Below are 18,423 nucleotides of genomic sequence, written 5' to 3' on the forward strand. Positions count from 1 at the left end.
ACTCGGATTTATATTACGGGTGGTTCACTTGTCAGCATCTACTCGTTGCGATACAATCAAACCTATCGTTATACTAGCCAATATTAGTATATATCATAGTAGTCAATATTTAGTAATGGATGCATGAATATTTTTGATATCTTCATTTGACGAATATTTTCAATGATTAAGACATTAATAACTAGTAATTGCTAGATGATTTGAAAAACATGAAATAAAGCCAGAGTCAAGCATGCTAAGTTTCTTAAACCCACTAATATTTTCTTTAATTATAGCTTTAATATATCATTACAAGGTCGAATCTTATTTTCATCACTTACTCTTTGCCCGAGCTTTAATATATTTGATCAGTGTAACGTGTCGAGATCACAAGTACAAAGCATCAAGCTATGCAGATAATGTCATCAAGCTATATATATATATATATATATATCAAAAGTTTGATTTGGATCGCAATTTTACGCGAGATTTATGCGTGATTTTTGTGTCTGTCCCAATCCCCAAATACAAGCCAAGCTAAAAAAGATGGAAGGCAAGAACAGTAAGAGATGATACCTACACAGATCATGATGATCCCCCTGTATTCACAGGCTATGCATGCAGTGCACGTACGTAGGAATAATACATGCATGGAGAGCCAGAGAAGAATCCTTTACTTCAGCCTCACCAGGAAGATGCTCAGCTCCGCCTCGCCGGAGCCGTCGGGGTTGATCATGTAGAACGACTCCGAGTCCTTGGATCCCACCACTCTCTCGAACCGCCCCCTCATGTACGTGAGTTCCCCGTCGGCTGTGTCCTTCTCGGAGAGGCACGGCAACACGCCGGCGCCCATCGACACCCCCCTCAGCAGCTGCATCACGTGCCGCTCCTCGTCGGTGACATTCTTCCTCCTGATCGAGTACCCCGACTTCCGGCCGTTGCAGTACACCGCCCACACGTACTCCTCCACCAGCTTCTTCCGGTGCGTCCTGGTATCGCTCTCGAGTGCCAGCTTCACCAGGCCGGAGTCGATTTCCTTGTGGAGGAAGCTGGTGTGCATGGGCAGCTCTATGAGGAAGAAGGGCGGCGACCTGGGATCCTCCTGAATCGCCAAGCTGATCCTTCCTCGCCGGTACCCGAACAAGGTGACGGCGATCGCCTTGTCGGCCAGCATCGCCTTGCCCGGCCTGCTGCCCAGTAGCGCCACCATCTTGCAACCAGAAGTCAGCATGGGGAGCAGCTTGAACATCCGAAACATCCCACCGCCCCCCCGCTTGGACCGCCGCTCCTCGGCAGCATGCCGGAGCAATGACACCATTCCTGGCGACTCTACCAACGACGGCATCCTGCAGTGGAGAGTTTGGTCTTGTGGATCAGCACGGTGCAAGTTTAGCTTCTCGCTCTCTCTCTCTCTCTCTCTCTCTCTCTCTCTCTCTCTCTCTCTCTCTCTCTCTACATATGTCGGGGGTGAAGTGAAGGACTCGGTTGATGTAGATAAAGTGGTTGGTTTGGTGGTGTCCATGGAATCCTTTTGCTTTATTAAAGTGGCAAGGAGGCACAGCCCGAGCTAAATGTGATGTGACCGACACGAGTGATGGGAAGATTAGGGTCGAAGAATCGATGGGATAAGGTGTGTGGGGGTGGGGTCGGACCACTAGGGTTTGTGAAGGAGAAAAGGAGGAGAAGGAAGGGTTCCTTTGTGTTGTGTGATACATTGGCATGTGCCCATGGGACCAATCGAGGAGGGCAAACGTCATGGCTTCCATGCTTTTCCTTCTTCACGTAACCCTCAATTATTATTCTGCAGATATCCCTCCTTCTCCAAACATATCTCAATTCCACGACATATCTCTGTCTTGGGAAGATGCATTGCTTTTGTTTGTCCGAAGCTGTTCTTCTCTCATGGTTTATCATGAGCTTGTTCTTATGTAGGTTAAGAAGGGGGAGGACAAGGCTATATCATCGTGGCCATCTCTTAACTCGTATAGACAAATCCTGTGTGAGGTACAGGAGACAAGTATTTGCCGACAAAACAAATGAATGCCAAAAGAGAAAGATCTCATGATTTGTCGTCTGCATGTTCCGACGGACGACGAAGAGAAAGACGAGTCGACGGAGGCCAAAGCACAAGAACTACTCTCACAGCCCCCTCTATTTGATTGAGATGTGATGATGACGAGGTGTTGGGCAAAAGCTTTGCGTTCCCATTCAAGGATATATGTATGTCTTCTCTCGCTGGCTAGCTCGCCGCCGCCTGATTCATTCATCATCCTCGTCGATGAACAGTGCATGTGTTTTAGGTATCTAAATTAATGATGAAGAAATGGGTTCATATTGATGATATTGAGATTTCATTTTCTTGCTTCTCTTTCTCGTGTCCTTTCTTCATCATCATCTTTTGGAATTGGATAGTGGACTGGAGACAACACATCCGGTTTCCTGCACCACAGGAGGACTTGTGTGGGACGAGATGAGTCTCCCAAGCAAGAAGAAGGCTTCCGTCGACAAGAGAAGTGACCGCTTTGTGGTCCAATGCCATGTGATGATGCCTTTCCCCTTCTTCAATAAAGAGACTCCCCACCATGTCTGCCGCACCCTTCTTTTTGAAGTCATCGCAGTGCATGCATGCATGCATGATTTGTTGCTTCTCCTCTCTTAAGAAATATGTGTCTTCAGTCCCAAGCTCATGCAACATGCATGCATCTATCTACCAAGATAGATGGTGTTACTAAGGGTTCTAATATCTCAACTAAGTGGATGTTAAGTTGATGATTACAAACACCATCCTCAATGATCCAATATGACATGCTTATTATCTCTTTTTATGTGGAGCCAACAATTCTCATGTACACAAACCTCTAATTTGAACATTAACCAACTAATTGCTATTTTAATATCATAATTTTTTTTATTTATATTTCCTTTCCTTTTTCCAACTTTCTAACATGAGCACTGCAGATATATTTTCTTCTTCTTCTTCTTCTTGGTGTTGTAATAAGGTAAGTATTGTTGAACTCAAGGCCAAGCTTCTCCTGAAATATCAGTTCAACTTGCTTACAGACCATCTGATGCTTTGGGCCTAACTTGACCATCTATCTATCTTTCAATCCAAAAATGTATCATTATTATCTTATGATTGATTGAATATTATCACAAATCATATGTACTACTTTCATTTTTATGCATGCATGTGAATTGTCACTTTATTGACATATATCTTTTCTTTTTCTTTGGATTTCACAAGCATAGAAAAAGATTCCTGTATTTTCTTGTGTTATTAAACCATTGAATCTCTCATTTTCTTTAGGATGGATATATTATAAATTAAATAATAGTCTATTTTAGAATTTCACACAAAGATAATGTAACATCCTGCATTAGTAATGCATTAGTTCTTCCTAATTTTATTCCCACTTTCTTCTCATTGCATATAGTTTCTACTTCTCCTTTATTTCTTGTTTCTTTAATTCTTCTCTAATCTTTCAGATGGGGAAATATATCTCTAATTGTCATACAATTATAGCAAAAATAATTCTAAGGATATACAAGAAGATAGAGTTCTACGAGACCACCAAGATGATGAGAGCCACACATACGTATAGGTAAACACATATGTTCAATAATGTTTTCACAACGCACCCATGACAGCTATATTGGTCATATATAGTATTCAAACGGTATACTCTTCTCCCATGACCTGTCTTCCTAAGTAAAGACCGACTATCCAAATACTAGTAGTTGGCCGGCCTTTACAGTTCTCTCTCTTTCTCTCTCTCTCTCTCTCTCGTCGTTGACAAGCTACATGGAAACAGAGCCTATGAGGTTTGCATGCATCACGTTGCTTCTCGTCTCCTGCAGTGTCTCGCTGCTCCACGTCAACGAAGCGAATCAGGCTGAGCAACTAATAAGGCTGACTGAATCCAAGAGATCGACATGGTCAGATCAACCTGACCCATGGCTCGATCTCGACGCCGCCGACTCGGCCTCCTCGCCGGTCTACGTCGGCCCTCAGAATGGGCTGAGGGACGCCGATAAGATCACAGCATTGCCGGGGCAACCCGGCGGCGTTGACTTCGATCAGTATGCAGGGCACGTGACGGTTGACCCGAAGAAGGGGAGGGCACTGTTCTACTACTTCGTCGAGTCCCCTCACAGGTCTTCGTCCAAGCCTCTCGTCTTGTGGCTTAATGGAGGTGATCTGCATGCCTTGCCGTTGGATTTTGGACCTCCTACAGCTTCGTTTTCCTAGGATGATCTCGATCATATATGTGTTCTCTGATTGCAGGGCCAGGGTGCTCCTCTCTGGCATACGGAGCCATGGAAGAACTCGGCCCTTTCAGAGTCAAAAGCGATGGCAAAACGCTCGAAAGAAATCCTTATGCTTGGAATGAAGGTAATGGGAGGTTCTTCTACTTCAATCTTGAGCACTTGGACCATGTTCTGATGATTACCGGCTGCAACTGTGACAGTGGCCAATGTGCTCTTCTTGGAATCCCCAGCAGGGGTTGGCTTCTCGTACTCGAATACTACCACAGATTATGATCAAAGCGGAGACAAGAGGACCGCGGAAGATACATTCACCTTTCTGCTAAACTGGCTGGAGAGATTCCCCCACTACAAGAATCGCAAGTTCTTCATCGCCGGGGAGAGTTACGCCGGCCACTACGTCCCCCAACTCGCCTCGCTCATACTGCACCGCAACAAGCTCGCCAACCGGACTCTCATCAACCTCAGTGCCATTGCAGTAAGTGAATCTGATCTCACGAGAGTCTTGGCTCGTCTGCTACAGCTCAACCGATACGACATGTGTGATGTTTCCTCCTAGATTGGGAACGCTTATGTTGATGAAGTAACCAACAGCGAAGCAAGGTACGAGTTTTTGTGGAGTCACGCACTAATATCCGATGAGACATTTGCTAGAACTCGTCGATTCTGCAACTTCTCTGCCATCATAAACGAAGAGTGCAACAAAGCTACAGCTGCTGTTGCTGCAGAGACCGGAAACATCGATCCTTACAATGTCTATGCTCCCGTTTGCGTTGGCTCCAACAGTTCTTCCGAGTCTGGCGTAGCGGTAAGATATCCATTCCTGCTGACAATAAGTTACGATGATTAGCTTCCAGATGAAGTTTAGATGTTTATGATCAAATACAACAGATGGCCGACATAGATCCCTGCTCGGATAATTACGTGGAGGCGTACCTGAACGATCCTGAGGTGCAAAAGGCTCTTCATGCGAATGTTACCAAGATTGATGGACCATGGAGTTCTTGCACGTACTGATTGCTTGTCTCTGTGTCTGTTTTAAAGATCAGCATGAGCGGATGAAACCTTTACACACGCTGACCTTTCCTTGTTCGAGTATCTTGCAGTGATCTCCCTTGGAATGACAGTCCTACGAGCACATTGCCGGTCATGAAGCAGCTCGTCAACAGTGGGTTGAGGGTGTGGCTGTTCAGGTCCTCTTATCCTTGCTTTAGCATTCCTTTTCCTTCTCGTCAAAATCTACACGCATAAAGTCATAGTTGTCTTTCTTGCTATTCGGATGTCTCACAGTGGTGATACCGATATGGTATGCCCGTACAAAGGCACGTTTAAGGCGATCAAAATCATGAAGTTGCCGATCAAGAACCCATGGCGTGCGTGGTATTCCGACAAACAGGTAAATGGCAATCTGTCATCGATCTCAAATAAGGTTTGGATAAGACGAAAGAATCTGAAGAACTATGATGTGTAGACATAGGGTCTAGATTCAGATCTGATGCTTCTGTAACTTTTGGATATATGTTATCAGGTAGGAGGCTATGTCGTTGGTTATGGAGGACTGACGCTTGTTACGGTAAAGGGAGCAGGGCACATGGTTCCGACCTACCAACCTGAGCGAGCATTGTTGATGTTCTCCAGTTTCCTCCGTGGAAAGCTCCCACCAGCTTCCTAAGATCTTTACTGCAACCGATGTCTTAAACCCCTGCTCATCAGAAAGATTGAAATAAGTATGCTGGTTAACAAGGTCTAAATGCTTCTTCTGTTTGATGGTATTGTACCATCCAATTGACACAGTAATAAATGGAAAGCTGATAGCACAATGCTACACTCTGTGCTACTTGAACAGCCATGTAAAAGAATGTAATATGCTATAAGCAAACTACAAATATGGGGAATGGAAAACGAGGGTTGAGATAGTCTTCTATGGTATATTTGGACTAATTATATTTGGCTTAAAAATTAATAAAATAAACTATTTTTTCGCTTTAACCCAGCCCTGCCCTCCATTGCACTTGAAAGAGAAAGCACACTCTTGGAATTTTAGTCCATTTAAATATTTATATTTGTTGAAACATATACCTGAGAAAACTTACTCTGTGGGCTCAAACTTGGCCTGCATTGCTCGACTTCGAATCACTAGTAATATCACCTGATGAAGGGAGAGAACATATACTGCAACAAGAGATAGGAGAATGATGAAAGATATTATATATTACACAAGTTCTTAATAAATACAATGGCATAGTGGTCGAACCTCTTTTCGATCAAGGTCACTGCCACGAATCATCTACTGAGCTCAAAGAAGAGGCATTACTGAGGTAGGAGCTGTAAAACCCTGCACCCAAGCAACCTTGATGAGTTCTGGAAGGGACTCAGAGATATCGGATGGGAGCTGCATTTGTTTTCCTGAGCAAAGAAAGTCATACTTGCAATAGAAAAAAAAAAATGGTGATGGACCCGCCAAGCAACTATAGTGACATATGAACATGCATGTAAAAGGTTCTTCAACCTAAAACCTTAAATCGGAGGTAGAATAAAGACTAAGCATATGTGATACAGGTTAAGGACTTCATAAACAATTCAATCATTTTGCTTCATGGGAAATCGAGAAGATCAAATAGATGGCAAGTGCTCAACTCAAAATGAAAAGTGAACAGAATCTTCTTATAAATCGGCATCCGCATTACATGCAGTTTGTATGGCAACAATCGACTACATTTCAGTTTCAAAATTTTTTTGAACCTACAGAATCAATATCGACGCAAGTGGGCAGTTGAACCCTCATGAAGGATGTCAACAGAAATATCCCTGGTCATGTAATTTGAAAAGATCGCCATCAGCTACAAGATATTGAAACTAGATTGATAAATCATCCATCCTGCAAATGAACAAAAGATTAGCAAATGTGATTCATTAGCACAATAGAATCAGTTGATATACAAAGAATCTATAAGCTTAGCTATAATATAGATCTAACGAATAATGCTTACAGTAAATTGGGAAAAAAGATAACCATGCTTTCGGTATAAAGGGGGAATCTGAGAGAAACCTAGAGTATCTTTCACAATAAAAGAAATTAACAAGAAGTCTTTCTTCCTCAATTGTCCATTCATTACACATATGCGCTGTTAAGTCAAATCCTCATAATAAAGCAAAGCTCATGCATGATACAAGGAGCAACTTGCTCCAAGGGCTCATCCAAATATCCAACTCAACAAAGATAGATTCATATTTCTAGCTTCTCGTTGCTACTACTGAGCAGTAATCAACATATACCTGTACAACAATCAAATTTGACACCAACACTCCTTTGTTCACTATAATCAAATAAGAAAGACAATTTTTGAACCACTCCCCTATAATGCATGAACAATGTGAAGAAGTACAACAAGATCATTATCGGCACAAAACAAGAATATAGAAACATATGTATAACATAATTTTAGCACATGATTTGATGATGCAAGATTCTCTTGCAATTAAATTTTTGAAGCACCTTTAGAACCTTTGCCGCTAGAGTTAAACGCCGTGAATTTATCTAGAACACCCTCCTAACTATTAGGAGAAAAGAAGGAAGGCAGAGCAAGTCCATAGATCTCACAATTTGCATATCCTGCCTTAGAACGAGAGATAATGAGAACTATTACCTTTGTGTCAAATTGATAATCACACCAAGTAGCCGACTACACACAACCCTAATCCTAATTTGAATCTTTAGCTTAGGAATCGATCTAATTGTCCAATCATAACATGAAAATTCTCAATTGTGATGTAAATTAGAAGGAATTGGGGGAAAGAGGCAAAAAGAAACAGATCAAGGAAAGGGAAGAACTCACTGAAGCTGTTGCTAATGCTGTGGTTTCTGCTTTTGCTGCTGAGAGGAGGCGAGGTCGAGGAGGGAGCGGAGTTTGGCGAGAGCCGTGGTCTTTTCCGGAGGACAGCTGGCGAGAGCCACGTGGAGCGACCTGATGGCGGCGTCGGGCTTCCCGGCGGCTAGGGCGGCGCACGCCGCCTTGTACGCCTCGTCCGCTATCCGCTTGTCGTAGACCGGCTCCGAAGAGGTGCCGGGAGGCTGATCAATCTCGGATTCTGGCGCCGCCTCCTCCTCCACCTTGGAAGAAGAGGAGGCTAGTAGAGCGGCGGTAGATCGGGTGTATTCGAGGGCGGAGATGGCGGCGTCGATGTCATCCATGAGGGCTTCCGGCGTAGGAGGAGGGAAGGCCTTGACGCCGTCGAAGACGTTCCACGCGAACCGGCTGTCCTCCCTCTTCCCGCCGCCGTACGAGCCCATCGTCCCTGAATCCGCCGAGGCAACGCTACGAGTCGGAGGTATCTTAATTATATATATATATATATATATATATATATATATATATATATATATATATATATATTCATGTATGCTTTAGTAATATGACTAATTGAAAACTGATAGGGATAATAATGACGACACGATTTGTCACGACGTCAGCCTCACCTGAGCGTCGCTCTGCCCGAGGAGAAGGGCAATAATGCTAACTCGACGCACCATGATGTCATCTGCTCTCAGGCAATGACTTCATCGTTGTTTGATCTCGCGCGCTTGACCGAGGCAGAATAGGACGACGACCGAGGCTCACCCATACCCTGCAGTAGTTCGGTTCTCCACGCAACGCCAACGGCAATGTTAGATGCCATCAGAGGTACGGTCCTGCTCCTGCTCCTGCAGGCAGGCTCATCAGGTAATGCTAAACTGTCCTATAAATACCTCTGAGTTCTAAACGGAGAGGGGGGGCGCTTCTGGACTAGCAAACTCCTTTCACATCATCTGACTTGATTGTCGAAGGGGTCGGGCCGAGCTTCCGACCCGACATGAGTGTAGGTACGAGAGCGAAGTTGCATCTTCCCGGCGCTGCGGAAAAGCTTCCCTCCCAACACAGCGTCCCGACCGATCCACCGTAACCACCCACCCCAGCTGTCCCGAGAAACGTCACGCAAGATCCTCGCGCATTCGGACCCGAACCAAGCCGCGTCGACCCCAAGGCCACGGCATAAAGGTGTTCACACCAACAAAAACCATAATCATAAAGTTTATTTTCTAAACTATCTTTAGTATTTCATATAATTCCAAAACATCCGCATACAACACATTAGTATCAACAAATTCCTTTCCTGTATAATAGCAGGAATGAATTGATGAGATTACATCTCTCTCCGTCGCTTTTGGAAGTTTAAGATTCACAGGATATATATACTTGGTTTCTTGCAAGGGAAAACGATTTTATCAGATAATTCACTGAAATAGTCACTCCATCCTTATCTCGCAGCTGCTGCTACCATGGAATATGAATCTGATAGAGCGGTGTTTATTTGAAGTCTTAGTTGGATTTAGGAAAGCATTGCTTGGTGAATCACTAACGTATCTATCAGATAAGGAGGTAAGGCATTATGTATCTCTCGAACTTGCTTCTTGCAGAGGTTAGATCTTCGAAGTCATGGCATCTGTCGCCAGATGACTATGCAGACACACAAGGGTTTGTGTGTGGAAATAATTGTATGTGGAAGACAACGAGGACAGGAAATGTTTTTGCTCTGAGGAGGAGACTCCTGTATTATTGGTGGACCATGAGAGCATCGGAAAGGGGAAAAAGCTCCTTGGATTGACCTGTGTTTTCCATAGGCCACTGGCGAATATAGTTCTTCCTCTTTCTCATCTCTTTCATACTCCAATGAGGACGACAAGAACTGCCATTTTGGCTTGAGCCACAGAGCTGTGATCAACCTCCTCGTGGAAACGATGACGGTGGTGCCATCAGCTTTGACACATGAATACCATACGAGAGAGAGAATCCACCTGCAAAAGAAACCTTCGCCTACGACTGCTACGAGGCTACGGGATGGGATGGAATTTCCATCACTCGTGCACGAAGTCACGAACGAGAGAGAGGGCAAGAAACCAGGGAAAGCAGCATCCCTTTTCCTCGGGAAACGGACTGCAAGAAACTTTCCGCAAGCTAATGCAGCTAAAACCCAACTCCATTCATCTCGGTCGTAGGAAGAGTTCCGCATCCACCGGAGCAGCGTCCTACGCCAAGATGCCACCGTGCAAGGTAGTATAGTATCTCGTCGCCCACCCTCCCTTTTCTTCAGCAATCCTGACGCCCCGTTCGGTTCTTTCTCCGCTGCTGCCATGGATCACTAAGAACCTCTCCTTCTTTACTCTTCAGTTGCGTCTTCTTTCGGGCTGTAGCTAGGCAGGCATGTGTTGTCACTGGGCCACGCTGGTGAAACTGGTGCCTGTTATGACAGCTAAACTGGTACTTCAATCACTCCAATCTATTGAATGTTCGTAAGGTGTATGATTGATTGCCGCCTAGTTGGTTACCATCCGATCATGATTGATTGATCGCGATCGTCGACGTGTCGACATGGTCGGTCACTCGATGATTAAAAAAAATATCAATCAGGTTATTGCACGCGTCTCAAAGCGTGTGATGGACCTAACATTATTCCTTTGTATTGGAAGTACTAATAACTTCTTTACCATGCATAATATAACTATCGTCTCAATTTCTTTCGATTAATGTGTAACTACCGTCGTTTCAGTGGTTTTTACCCACACCGGGGGAGCGCAAATGGGCTTCCTAAACGGCGTCAGTTACCATTACGGTAGTTTCAAGTAATTACTCCATAAATATCCACCGGCACCAGCCGGTTCCACTCTCACTTCCAAATGCAACTCTAGTATGCGGCCACCGGAACATCGTACATTTCACCGGCCACGGAAACGCTCCTCGAAGGCTCCAAAACTGACGGTCCGCCGTATAAATAAAACACGGCCGTCACTTCGGATCAAGTCACCTCCCTCCCCCTTCCGTTCTACGCGTCGACCATCAAGGCCTAGTGAGAGAGGAGCCGAGGAGGGGACGGGATATTCGCGGCGATGGAAGTGACCCAGGTAGCGGGGGCGCGCACCAGGCCGCAGAGGACCCCTGTTTCCGCCCTCGTCTCCGGCTGCAACAGAAGGAAGGCCGCCGCCGCCGCCGCCGCCGCGGTGGCGGCCGCTGGGGTTCCGACGTCTTACCTCTGTCTTCGAAGACGCGGCCTCGTCGTGACCACCCCTGGAGCGTGCACGCGGATGAACGCCGCTGCCACAAGCGAGGTCGCCTTCGAGGTTCTCGATTCCCCCGATTAATCCTCCGCGTCGTATTTACCCCAATTCTCGTTCATCACTTCTTTTCTATTAGGACTCCGGGGATTCGGAAGCTCCGCCAAGCTCTTTCGACACCTCAAGAAAAAGGTCCGATTTCTTTCATTTAAATCAACCATTCTTCATCCTGAACCATTTTTATTCGTGAAGGAGGGGGACGACGCGGTCAAGCGAGCTAGGATCGACGGCGAAGACAACGATGAGATCAACGGCGGACGAAGGAGCGCCTTGGGAAGCAGAGATCGATGAGTTCTTCGCGACGGCGGAGAGAGACGCTTCGCGACGGTTCGCCGAGAAGTAGGTTAACCTTTAAAGTTCAAACCCCGATCGCGGGCACGCGGACTTCAGCCGCTGCCCTCCGACTTGGTAGCTGACCCGTCTCCGTCTCCGTTCCGTTCCGTTTCGTCACAGGTACAACTACGACGTCATCGACGACGTCCCGATGGAAGGCCGCTACGACTGGGCTCGAATTTAATTAATTTCATAATCATAATTATATATATATATATATATATTCACGTACTCGTAAGCAACTCATGAGGGACAGTACAAATGCTTTCATTATGACTAGTAAACAGATTTGATTGAAGATCGGCTATGAGTTATATTCAAATGAGGGGTTAGCTGACTACTTTTGTACATCTAAATCTACTAATATAAGTGGTTCTAAGGGGAGATGGATTCAATGCATAGGATGTGTCACTTTCTTCCCTGTGTATATATATATATTCATATTGGAGATCCACGTCAAGAGCATGCTCCATTTGGAGGAGGACATCACGGAACCAAAGTTCTCTTGTTGGTTTCAGAATCAGGATGGAGACATGAGGGAAATGATACATGTCATATCTCATTATGAGAACCCTCCTATTTCACATGAGCTGCTACTTAAGTCTCACTTTAGAATCTGTTCAAGTGGATTGGACTTAGTAGGATCTTAACACCTGAAAAGATCAACTTTTCGATTGCTAATTCTGCGATTCTCTCCAAACACTATCAGAATATGTTTCTGCAAGATACAGAATAAGCTTTCGCCATCAGTGAAACATCATCATCATATGGAATATGAGATTACATGCTTGACCTGAGTGCATATGAAAAGGCAACCCTATCACATTTAACAGCTCATCATCTATCACATCTCCTTGTGTGTGTGCACTTTGCCAACGTTTCCAAACCTCACGATTCCAAGTTCGTATCATCCTTAATGCCCTGGTGGTCCTGCTTCCACTTGCTCCTCTCTCTCTCTCTCTCTCTCTCTAATTCCAAAGCTCTAAACCAAAAGCCAAAGCTCTCTCCTATAAACTGAGATTGATGTTGAACTTGCTTTAAGCTCTTAACTGTCTCAAGGACCAGCGGTCCATATCCATGTCCATCATAAAGCCTTTGGGACGTCTGCTACAGCTGTCATGGTTGGCCCTTGTTTGTATCGAGGGCTGTACAGGGGTTTAGAACTAAATGATAGCAGCTCAGGTAACATGTTAGGTGTGGACTGTGACTTGTTTCCAACAAGGAATTGTAGACCAAAGAAGACCCTTTAATCTTAGCACTCGTATGGGAGTCGTATGTGGGAGGTTTAAGTCTCTGCCTGCCTGAGAAAAAAGAAGAATTATAGATGGTGGTGTGTAGGGCCTGCGAGTTCTCTCTTATGTTCACGAACCTTCCTGCTTCCATTGTCAGCTTAGAACACAAAAATGTTTGCTTGTGAGGGCGTGTCACATGAGATCCACTTGCTGCAAAAAGGTGATCGGTCCATCCCCTTCGCCACTGAGATTTGGCTGTCTCGCAGCTCTTGATTGCTCGCCCAGGGAAATTTTGATTGTTCTGTCTGCACTGCCTTCAGAACTGGATGTAGATTATGACATGGTTATCATGAGCTCATTGTATTGCATATCCAACACAAATAATAAGAAAAACCTTATCCGTCGTACAAGTTGCCAGGAACAAAACCAGCAACAGGTTAGTGATCGACTCCCGAGTACCTGAAGAAAGAGATGGTAATAGACAAATTAGAACACCGGAGGACACTTCACCCTTGTGAAACTAAGACATTCTTAAGCTGATCGGATTCACAAAGTACAAGGCCAGCGTTCATCCACTCATCCTTCTTGGCAGTAATCGGCGTTCGGGTCCTGTGAGCCTTGTTCGATAACATGCAGCTGGTGGTACTAATGGCCATCGGCTTACCCGATAGGTCCCTGTTCATTTAGAGAGAGAGAGAGAGAGAGAGAGAGAGAGAGAGAGAGAGTTATAATGTGACAACATCCATTAGTAGCAGAGGTACGTCAGTCTTATGCTTCTTTTCTCTCACCAAAACTCGAGATCAATGGCTACAGAGAGCACAAAGGTGAATGAGATTTCATCAGCCTTCAGTCTTCCTACAAAGAACCGGACGAAATGTGGGCACCGTTCTCTTCCACACCCAAGGCATATCTGATAGGGGCGTCCTACCCGCAGTTGGCTGGGCGTCTTGTTCCCATGTGAGCATGGGCGGCAACTTGGATTCTATCGAACGTGCTCATCACTCCGGACTCCATCAATCTCATTCCCCGGTCTCAAACTTTTGCTCCACAGGACCACCCTCCGGCTCCCATGATTGCACTTCTCACATCACTCGCACAAGGGGAAAAGGTGGGATGGGATATCTCCATGATGATGAGCCACAGGCCCCTGCTTCTCTCGCTCCATTATATATATTCATGTTCTCAGTGCTTCTTCTTTTTATGTGATCGACGCTTCTCGTATGGCTCTTTTGCACCCTCTCCTTTGACAAGCACACGTGCGTGCACAAGCTCGACGACCAGCATCGGCGCACTGGCGTGCTGACACGGTACGTAGAGACATCCACCGTCATGCAAGCAGACAGACGCAGCGTTCTCATCAGCGAAGAATCCACAGGTATGACCAAATGCTAGAGAACAAAGCACCTCAATCATGGTTAAAATTCTCTCTGGCAGAAGATAAGCTACAGATGAAAGCGATACCTCTTGAAAAGACACACTCCCACCCGGGTTAATTAGGGTTGTGTTGGCTCCTTGACTGTAGTCAAACAATGACTAAACAGCTTGTTCCACATTGGAACTGGTCGAGAGGATCTCTTTAATGCTTTGTAGGCACCGATGCCTGCCGTCTATCCATCATAACAAGTCAACAACACACGTAGAAGATGCGTTTTTTCCTTCTGATCGCTGCAATGCGGACTTCCCGTGGCACAATTTCCACAAAGGAACACTTCAACGAGCCTTGTTCTCAGATCCAACAGTTGACTCTAATTCTTGTTTTGTAAGGTTTAGGGTTCACCAACTGATAATAATCTCCGCTTTCTAGTAGTCAATACTTAATATAAATCTATATCCGTGACACTTTTTATTCTTCCGATTTCTCATGAAAGGCAAGATAAAGTTTGATGCTTATCTATGTATGTCACGGTGGAGTATGGACAGGGAACGCTCGAGGATCCAAGTATATATCTCATCCAAACCTCTATCTACCGGCATAGTCTGGGCCATGGACACACCGCAGCATCGAGAGGAGAGGGTGAAGGATTCTACCGAAGACCAGGCTTCTTCTCCTCCGCCTCCACCTTCATCAGCGGCAGCTTCCCCTTCTCACGAGTTCTCCTTCACCATCTCCTTCCAGCCTCCTTTGAGCTCAGCAGCCGACACCCTCAAGAACGGCAACAGGTCCACGCCCGCTTCCTTGGTCGACTTCGCCCCCGCCGACGACATCTTCCTCCATGGCCACCTCCTCCCCCTCCACCTGCTCTCACACCCGGCCAGCCCTCCCCGCCCCTCCGACATCACCTTCGAGAACATGAGCCTCCCCCTCGAGCACGTCGACAGCGAACGGAGCCTGAGGTACCACGCCGACGATCACCACCAGCACGACGACACCGGCAAGAACAAGGAGCGAGCTAAAGCCAAGACCTTCTCTTCCTTCTTCGGCCTCGGGAAGCTGCGGAAAAGGTATGAGCAAAACGGAGAGAAGGAGGAGGACGCCAAGAAGAAGAAGAAGGGGTTCGACATGAGCCGGCTTCTGAAGAAGTACGCGAGCCTGATGGAGCCGCTGTTCTCCTTCAAGGGGGAGAAGGAGAAGAGCGACCCCCACCGGAGGCCTTACTCCTTCTCCGGCCACTCCAACCGCAAGGAGCAGGACGGGTGGCGGCGGAGGAAAGGGCAGTTCTCAGCTCCGGCCTCCACCCGGACGTCGCCGACCAACAGCGGCCTCCTCTCTGCCACGTCCATGACGTTCTCTTCCTCCGACAACAGCACGATGGAAGAGTTGCAGAGCGCGATCCAGGCGGCCATAGCACACTGTAAGAACTCCATTGCTTCCAAGCAGAGATGAGAAACGTAGATGCTGAGATGGGGAAGTAAACGTACAGTGTAAAGAAATGATGGCAAAGTAGAAACACGCATGACGGGCTGTACATAGATGGAGGTTTGTCTCTGTGTTAGCCATTTCTTTCAACAGCCAATTCAATCTGCGTTGGATTACCTTTGTTCTTATCCATGTTCCATCGTGCATAAAAGAACCAAAAGAAAATTATCTCTCTGTTACCCAATTCAATCTGCTCTTCCATTTCTAATCTTTCTTAGAAGAACTTTTATGTCTTTTAAGGAATTCATTTTTCTCAAGAGACAAATTCAATTGATTTATGAAATTTATTGAAACCAGCTTAGTGTTTGAATCATGAGAGATAGTATCAGAATACTGTATATTTCATGTTAACTCAGGTCGTAGATTACAAGTCGAATGTGGATTCGCCAATAATTGTGTGCTATGTGAAGCAGAGGCAATCAGACTTTGGAGCTTTACTCCAGTAGGATCATCAGAAACCATGAGTGATATCAGAGTCTTTTCTTGGGTGTTAAGATGGTAGAGAAACCTAAGATGAATCAGCTCCCACCTAACTGAGTTATATGTGAAGGTAATGATGAGAGATGTGACTGCTTGCCCTTCAATTGCCCATTTGCTAGAGTCAGAGCATCATTTGCTTTAACACAGGCATGAATGGAATTAGTTTTGTCAAGGATTATGATTCATCATTCTATCATAGTAAAAGTATCTGTGATTGTTTCTTGCAGTTCTCATTGTTTGTCTGCAAGGAAAAGGATTTCCAGACAACTCTTTGAAAGATGGGAAGGAGGACAGAGCAGCTACTTTTGTATCTGTCACTCAAAAACTTTTTAGAGAATCATCTTTGTCATTTTATTCTTATAAGACACACAGATACACCAATCAAAAGTTAATGTTTGGTCGTATAAGCCATTCTTTTAAATTATGTATATATTATTATTAACTCAAACACTGTTAAATTTCGGATTTTGAATATTGAAGTTACAGTCAAAATATTATTTGCACTTTGCTGACCAGTCAGTGCAAAGTTTCTCTCCTCGTTCTTCTCCATCCCTTAATTTCCCTGAAATGTAATGGAAAGAGATCATCTTATACCAAAACAAATCATTTTGATGATCATTGATACATGGCAGTCTAATGTTGAAGGAGATGTGAACTCATTGAGACTGCTAAGGACAACCCAACTTTGATACTGTTGTGGAATGGCTTCTCAATTGTAGTTTGATGAACACAGCCTACACACAAATGAGTCAAACCTATTTGTTAAAGAGCTTTTCATCATACCAAAAAAAAAAAAACTGGAAAAGAAAAGAACAGAAGAAGAATGCTGAAACTGAACTTTGTGCTGAAGCACATCACTTGCTGTGTATTGACTACCGTTTTGAGAATGTAGGTTGGTTGATGTGGTTGGGAGAGGCAGAAATGGTGGCTTCTTAATTGAATAGGTTCAACAGGACAGACAGAGTGCATAAAGATAGCCTCGAGGACAACTCTAAACATGAAAGATTTGGAGTCGTCAATGTGCTTAGGCATAAACAAACAAAGAGATTAAATGCTCTGCTCGAGTGTTTAGTGACAGAACCATGGATCTACAACTAAGCCACAGTAGAGATGATGGAGTAATAGCTCAGGAACAACCAGACATGGTAACACAGGAGAAACAATTCAATTAGGTGGTACACCAGGATGATTGCAGCCACTTGGTGGACTGCAATCATGCAGCCTTGCTGCTGGATTTGGACCTTGGTACATAATGGAGCCAGCCAGCCATGAATTGCTGGTGTGTTCTCTGCACCTGTTCCTGCCAAGCATTCCTCCCCTGTTATGATACATGGAAGTTTAGGATTTGAAGGGGCATACCCCAGTCCAGTAAAGATCAAACACATGATTAGAAGATGGTGGGTGATTTAAATCTCACTACCAGGGAGAGAGCATTGAGGACATCCTCATTGAAGTAGCTAAAGCCAAGGAACATTGTTCTAGATCTGCATAATGAGGTAAGTCTTAGTCCAGCTGAGAAATGTATCAACATTTTTCAGTTGATATTTTTCTTGAAGAAAGAAACCAGCAACTTTCCTGAAAAGGTCCTCCATCAATCAGAGGATTAGATCTGATTTAACTACTCATCACTGCCAGAAATAGGTTTTTTTTCCTTAATCTATGAAAGGCATTAAGCTCTCAAAAACAACCAAAAGATGATTCCATCATAATGCAGTTCTTCCATTGTGGTGCCATGTAAAAGATGTACAGATACAGAAAAGCACCAAAGAGCTTCATCCAGTGTCACAAAATTGATCCATTTATACAAGTCAAAGCCATCAAGGATGCCCAATGGAATTGTTCTCCAAATGTCTGCAATTAGGTGGCCATTTCAACAAAAATCTAGATACCTTAGACCTCTCTAACAAGACTGCTAAATTGCTATGATTCTATTATGATAATCTTGGAAAAAGGTCAGCTGTGAGATGGTAGTGATACTTGTAATGCATGCAACCATGTGTATCCTCAGAAGGTGATTAAGATTAATAGTGTTGTGTCTACAGGCTTCACATGGAGGAAGGCAGCAGTTAGAAATGTTGGCTGTCACCCCTCATTTATAGATCTTGAAGATATAGGTTATGTGATCATCA

At 44.8% G+C, this 18,423-nt stretch overlaps 5 protein-coding genes across 14 annotated transcripts; 3 read left to right on the plus strand and 2 right to left on the minus strand.

The window, feature by feature from the left end:
* Positions 1-401: 401 nt before the first annotated feature.
* Positions 402-1,432, minus strand: LOC103984024 (protein MIZU-KUSSEI 1-like). Its single transcript, XM_009401421.3, has one exon. It carries the CDS (start codon positions 1,322-1,324, stop codon positions 653-655), a length of 672 nt encoding a protein of 223 aa, XP_009399696.1. The 5' UTR covers positions 1,325-1,432; the 3' UTR covers positions 402-652.
* A 2,144-nt stretch (positions 1,433-3,576) lies between these two features.
* Positions 3,577-8,578, minus strand: LOC135673116 (uncharacterized). 9 transcript variants are annotated; one of them, XR_010513246.1, is made up of 7 exons: positions 8,082-8,578; positions 6,992-7,123; positions 6,500-6,580; positions 6,339-6,417; positions 5,856-5,947; positions 5,182-5,484; positions 3,577-5,068 (listed from the first exon to the last, which is right to left on the minus strand). XR_010513246.1 is itself a non-coding variant. In XM_065181879.1 (2 exons), exon 1 carries the CDS (start codon positions 8,534-8,536, stop codon positions 8,093-8,095), a length of 444 nt encoding a protein of 147 aa, XP_065037951.1. In that variant the 5' UTR covers positions 8,537-8,578; the 3' UTR covers positions 6,889-7,123; positions 8,082-8,092. The 9 variants fall into 9 exon arrangements, 1 of the variants encoding a protein (XP_065037951.1); XR_010513244.1 differs by having other exon boundaries at positions 5,182-5,653; XR_010513247.1 differs by having other exon boundaries at positions 6,325-6,417.
* Positions 3,797-5,917, plus strand: LOC135675066 (serine carboxypeptidase 1-like). Its single transcript, XM_065185334.1, has 8 exons — positions 3,797-4,172; positions 4,265-4,372; positions 4,449-4,723; positions 4,805-5,053; positions 5,137-5,255; positions 5,352-5,438; positions 5,536-5,641; positions 5,774-5,917. The coding sequence occupies exons 1-8, from the start codon at positions 3,797-3,799 to the stop codon at positions 5,915-5,917; spliced, it is 1,464 nt and encodes a 487-aa protein (XP_065041406.1).
* A 2,364-nt stretch (positions 8,579-10,942) lies between the features above and the next one.
* On the plus strand, positions 10,943-12,124 carry LOC135673115 (cyclin-dependent kinase inhibitor 7-like). Of its 2 annotated transcripts, none has more exons than XM_065181878.1 (4): positions 10,943-11,386; positions 11,472-11,524; positions 11,585-11,731; positions 11,846-12,124. In XM_065181878.1, the coding sequence occupies exons 1-4, from the start codon at positions 11,168-11,170 to the stop codon at positions 11,907-11,909; spliced, it is 483 nt and encodes a 160-aa protein (XP_065037950.1). In that variant the 5' UTR covers positions 10,943-11,167; the 3' UTR covers positions 11,910-12,124. The 2 variants fall into 2 exon arrangements, with proteins under 2 accessions (XP_065037950.1, XP_065037949.1); XM_065181877.1 differs by having other exon boundaries at positions 10,946-11,398.
* Positions 12,125-14,595: 2,471 nt separating this feature from the next.
* LOC135673114 (BRI1 kinase inhibitor 1-like) lies at positions 14,596-16,003 on the plus strand. Its single transcript, XM_065181876.1, has 2 exons — positions 14,596-14,721; positions 14,878-16,003. Exon 2 carries the CDS (start codon positions 14,942-14,944, stop codon positions 15,779-15,781), a length of 840 nt encoding a protein of 279 aa, XP_065037948.1. The 5' UTR covers positions 14,596-14,721; positions 14,878-14,941; the 3' UTR covers positions 15,782-16,003.
* Positions 16,004-18,423: the final 2,420 nt, after the last annotated feature.

The sequence above is a fragment of the Musa acuminata genome, chromosome BXJ1-5 (genome assembly GCF_036884655.1).
Source record: "Musa acuminata AAA Group cultivar baxijiao chromosome BXJ1-5, Cavendish_Baxijiao_AAA, whole genome shotgun sequence".
NCBI lineage: Eukaryota > Viridiplantae > Streptophyta > Magnoliopsida > Zingiberales > Musaceae > Musa > Musa acuminata.

Bases quoted from the DNA above. Each gene is read 5' to 3' on its own strand.
- LOC103984024 (XM_009401421.3), bottom strand. From the start codon at position 1,324: ATGCCGTCGTTGGTAGAGTCGCCAGGAATGGTGTCATTGCTCCGGCAT.
- LOC135675066 (XM_065185334.1), top strand. From the start codon at position 3,797: ATGAGGTTTGCATGCATCACGTTGCTTCTCGTCTCCTGCAGTGTCTCG. The intron at 4,373-4,448 runs GTAATGGGAGGT...CAACTGTGACAG, and splicing joins TCCTTATGCTTGGAATGAAG to TGGCCAATGTGCTCTTCTTG. The intron at 5,256-5,351 runs GTACTGATTGCT...AGTATCTTGCAG, and splicing joins GGACCATGGAGTTCTTGCAC to TGATCTCCCTTGGAATGACA.
- LOC135673116 (XM_065181879.1), bottom strand. From the start codon at position 8,536: ATGGGCTCGTACGGCGGCGGGAAGAGGGAGGACAGCCGGTTCGCGTGG.
- LOC135673115 (XM_065181877.1), top strand. From the start codon at position 11,168: ATGGAAGTGACCCAGGTAGCGGGGGCGCGCACCAGGCCGCAGAGGACC. The intron at 11,399-11,471 runs GTTCTCGATTCC...CTTTTCTATTAG, and splicing joins CAAGCGAGGTCGCCTTCGAG to GACTCCGGGGATTCGGAAGC. The intron at 11,525-11,584 runs GTCCGATTTCTT...TTATTCGTGAAG, and splicing joins TTCGACACCTCAAGAAAAAG to GAGGGGGACGACGCGGTCAA.
- LOC135673114 (XM_065181876.1), top strand. From the start codon at position 14,942: ATGGACACACCGCAGCATCGAGAGGAGAGGGTGAAGGATTCTACCGAA.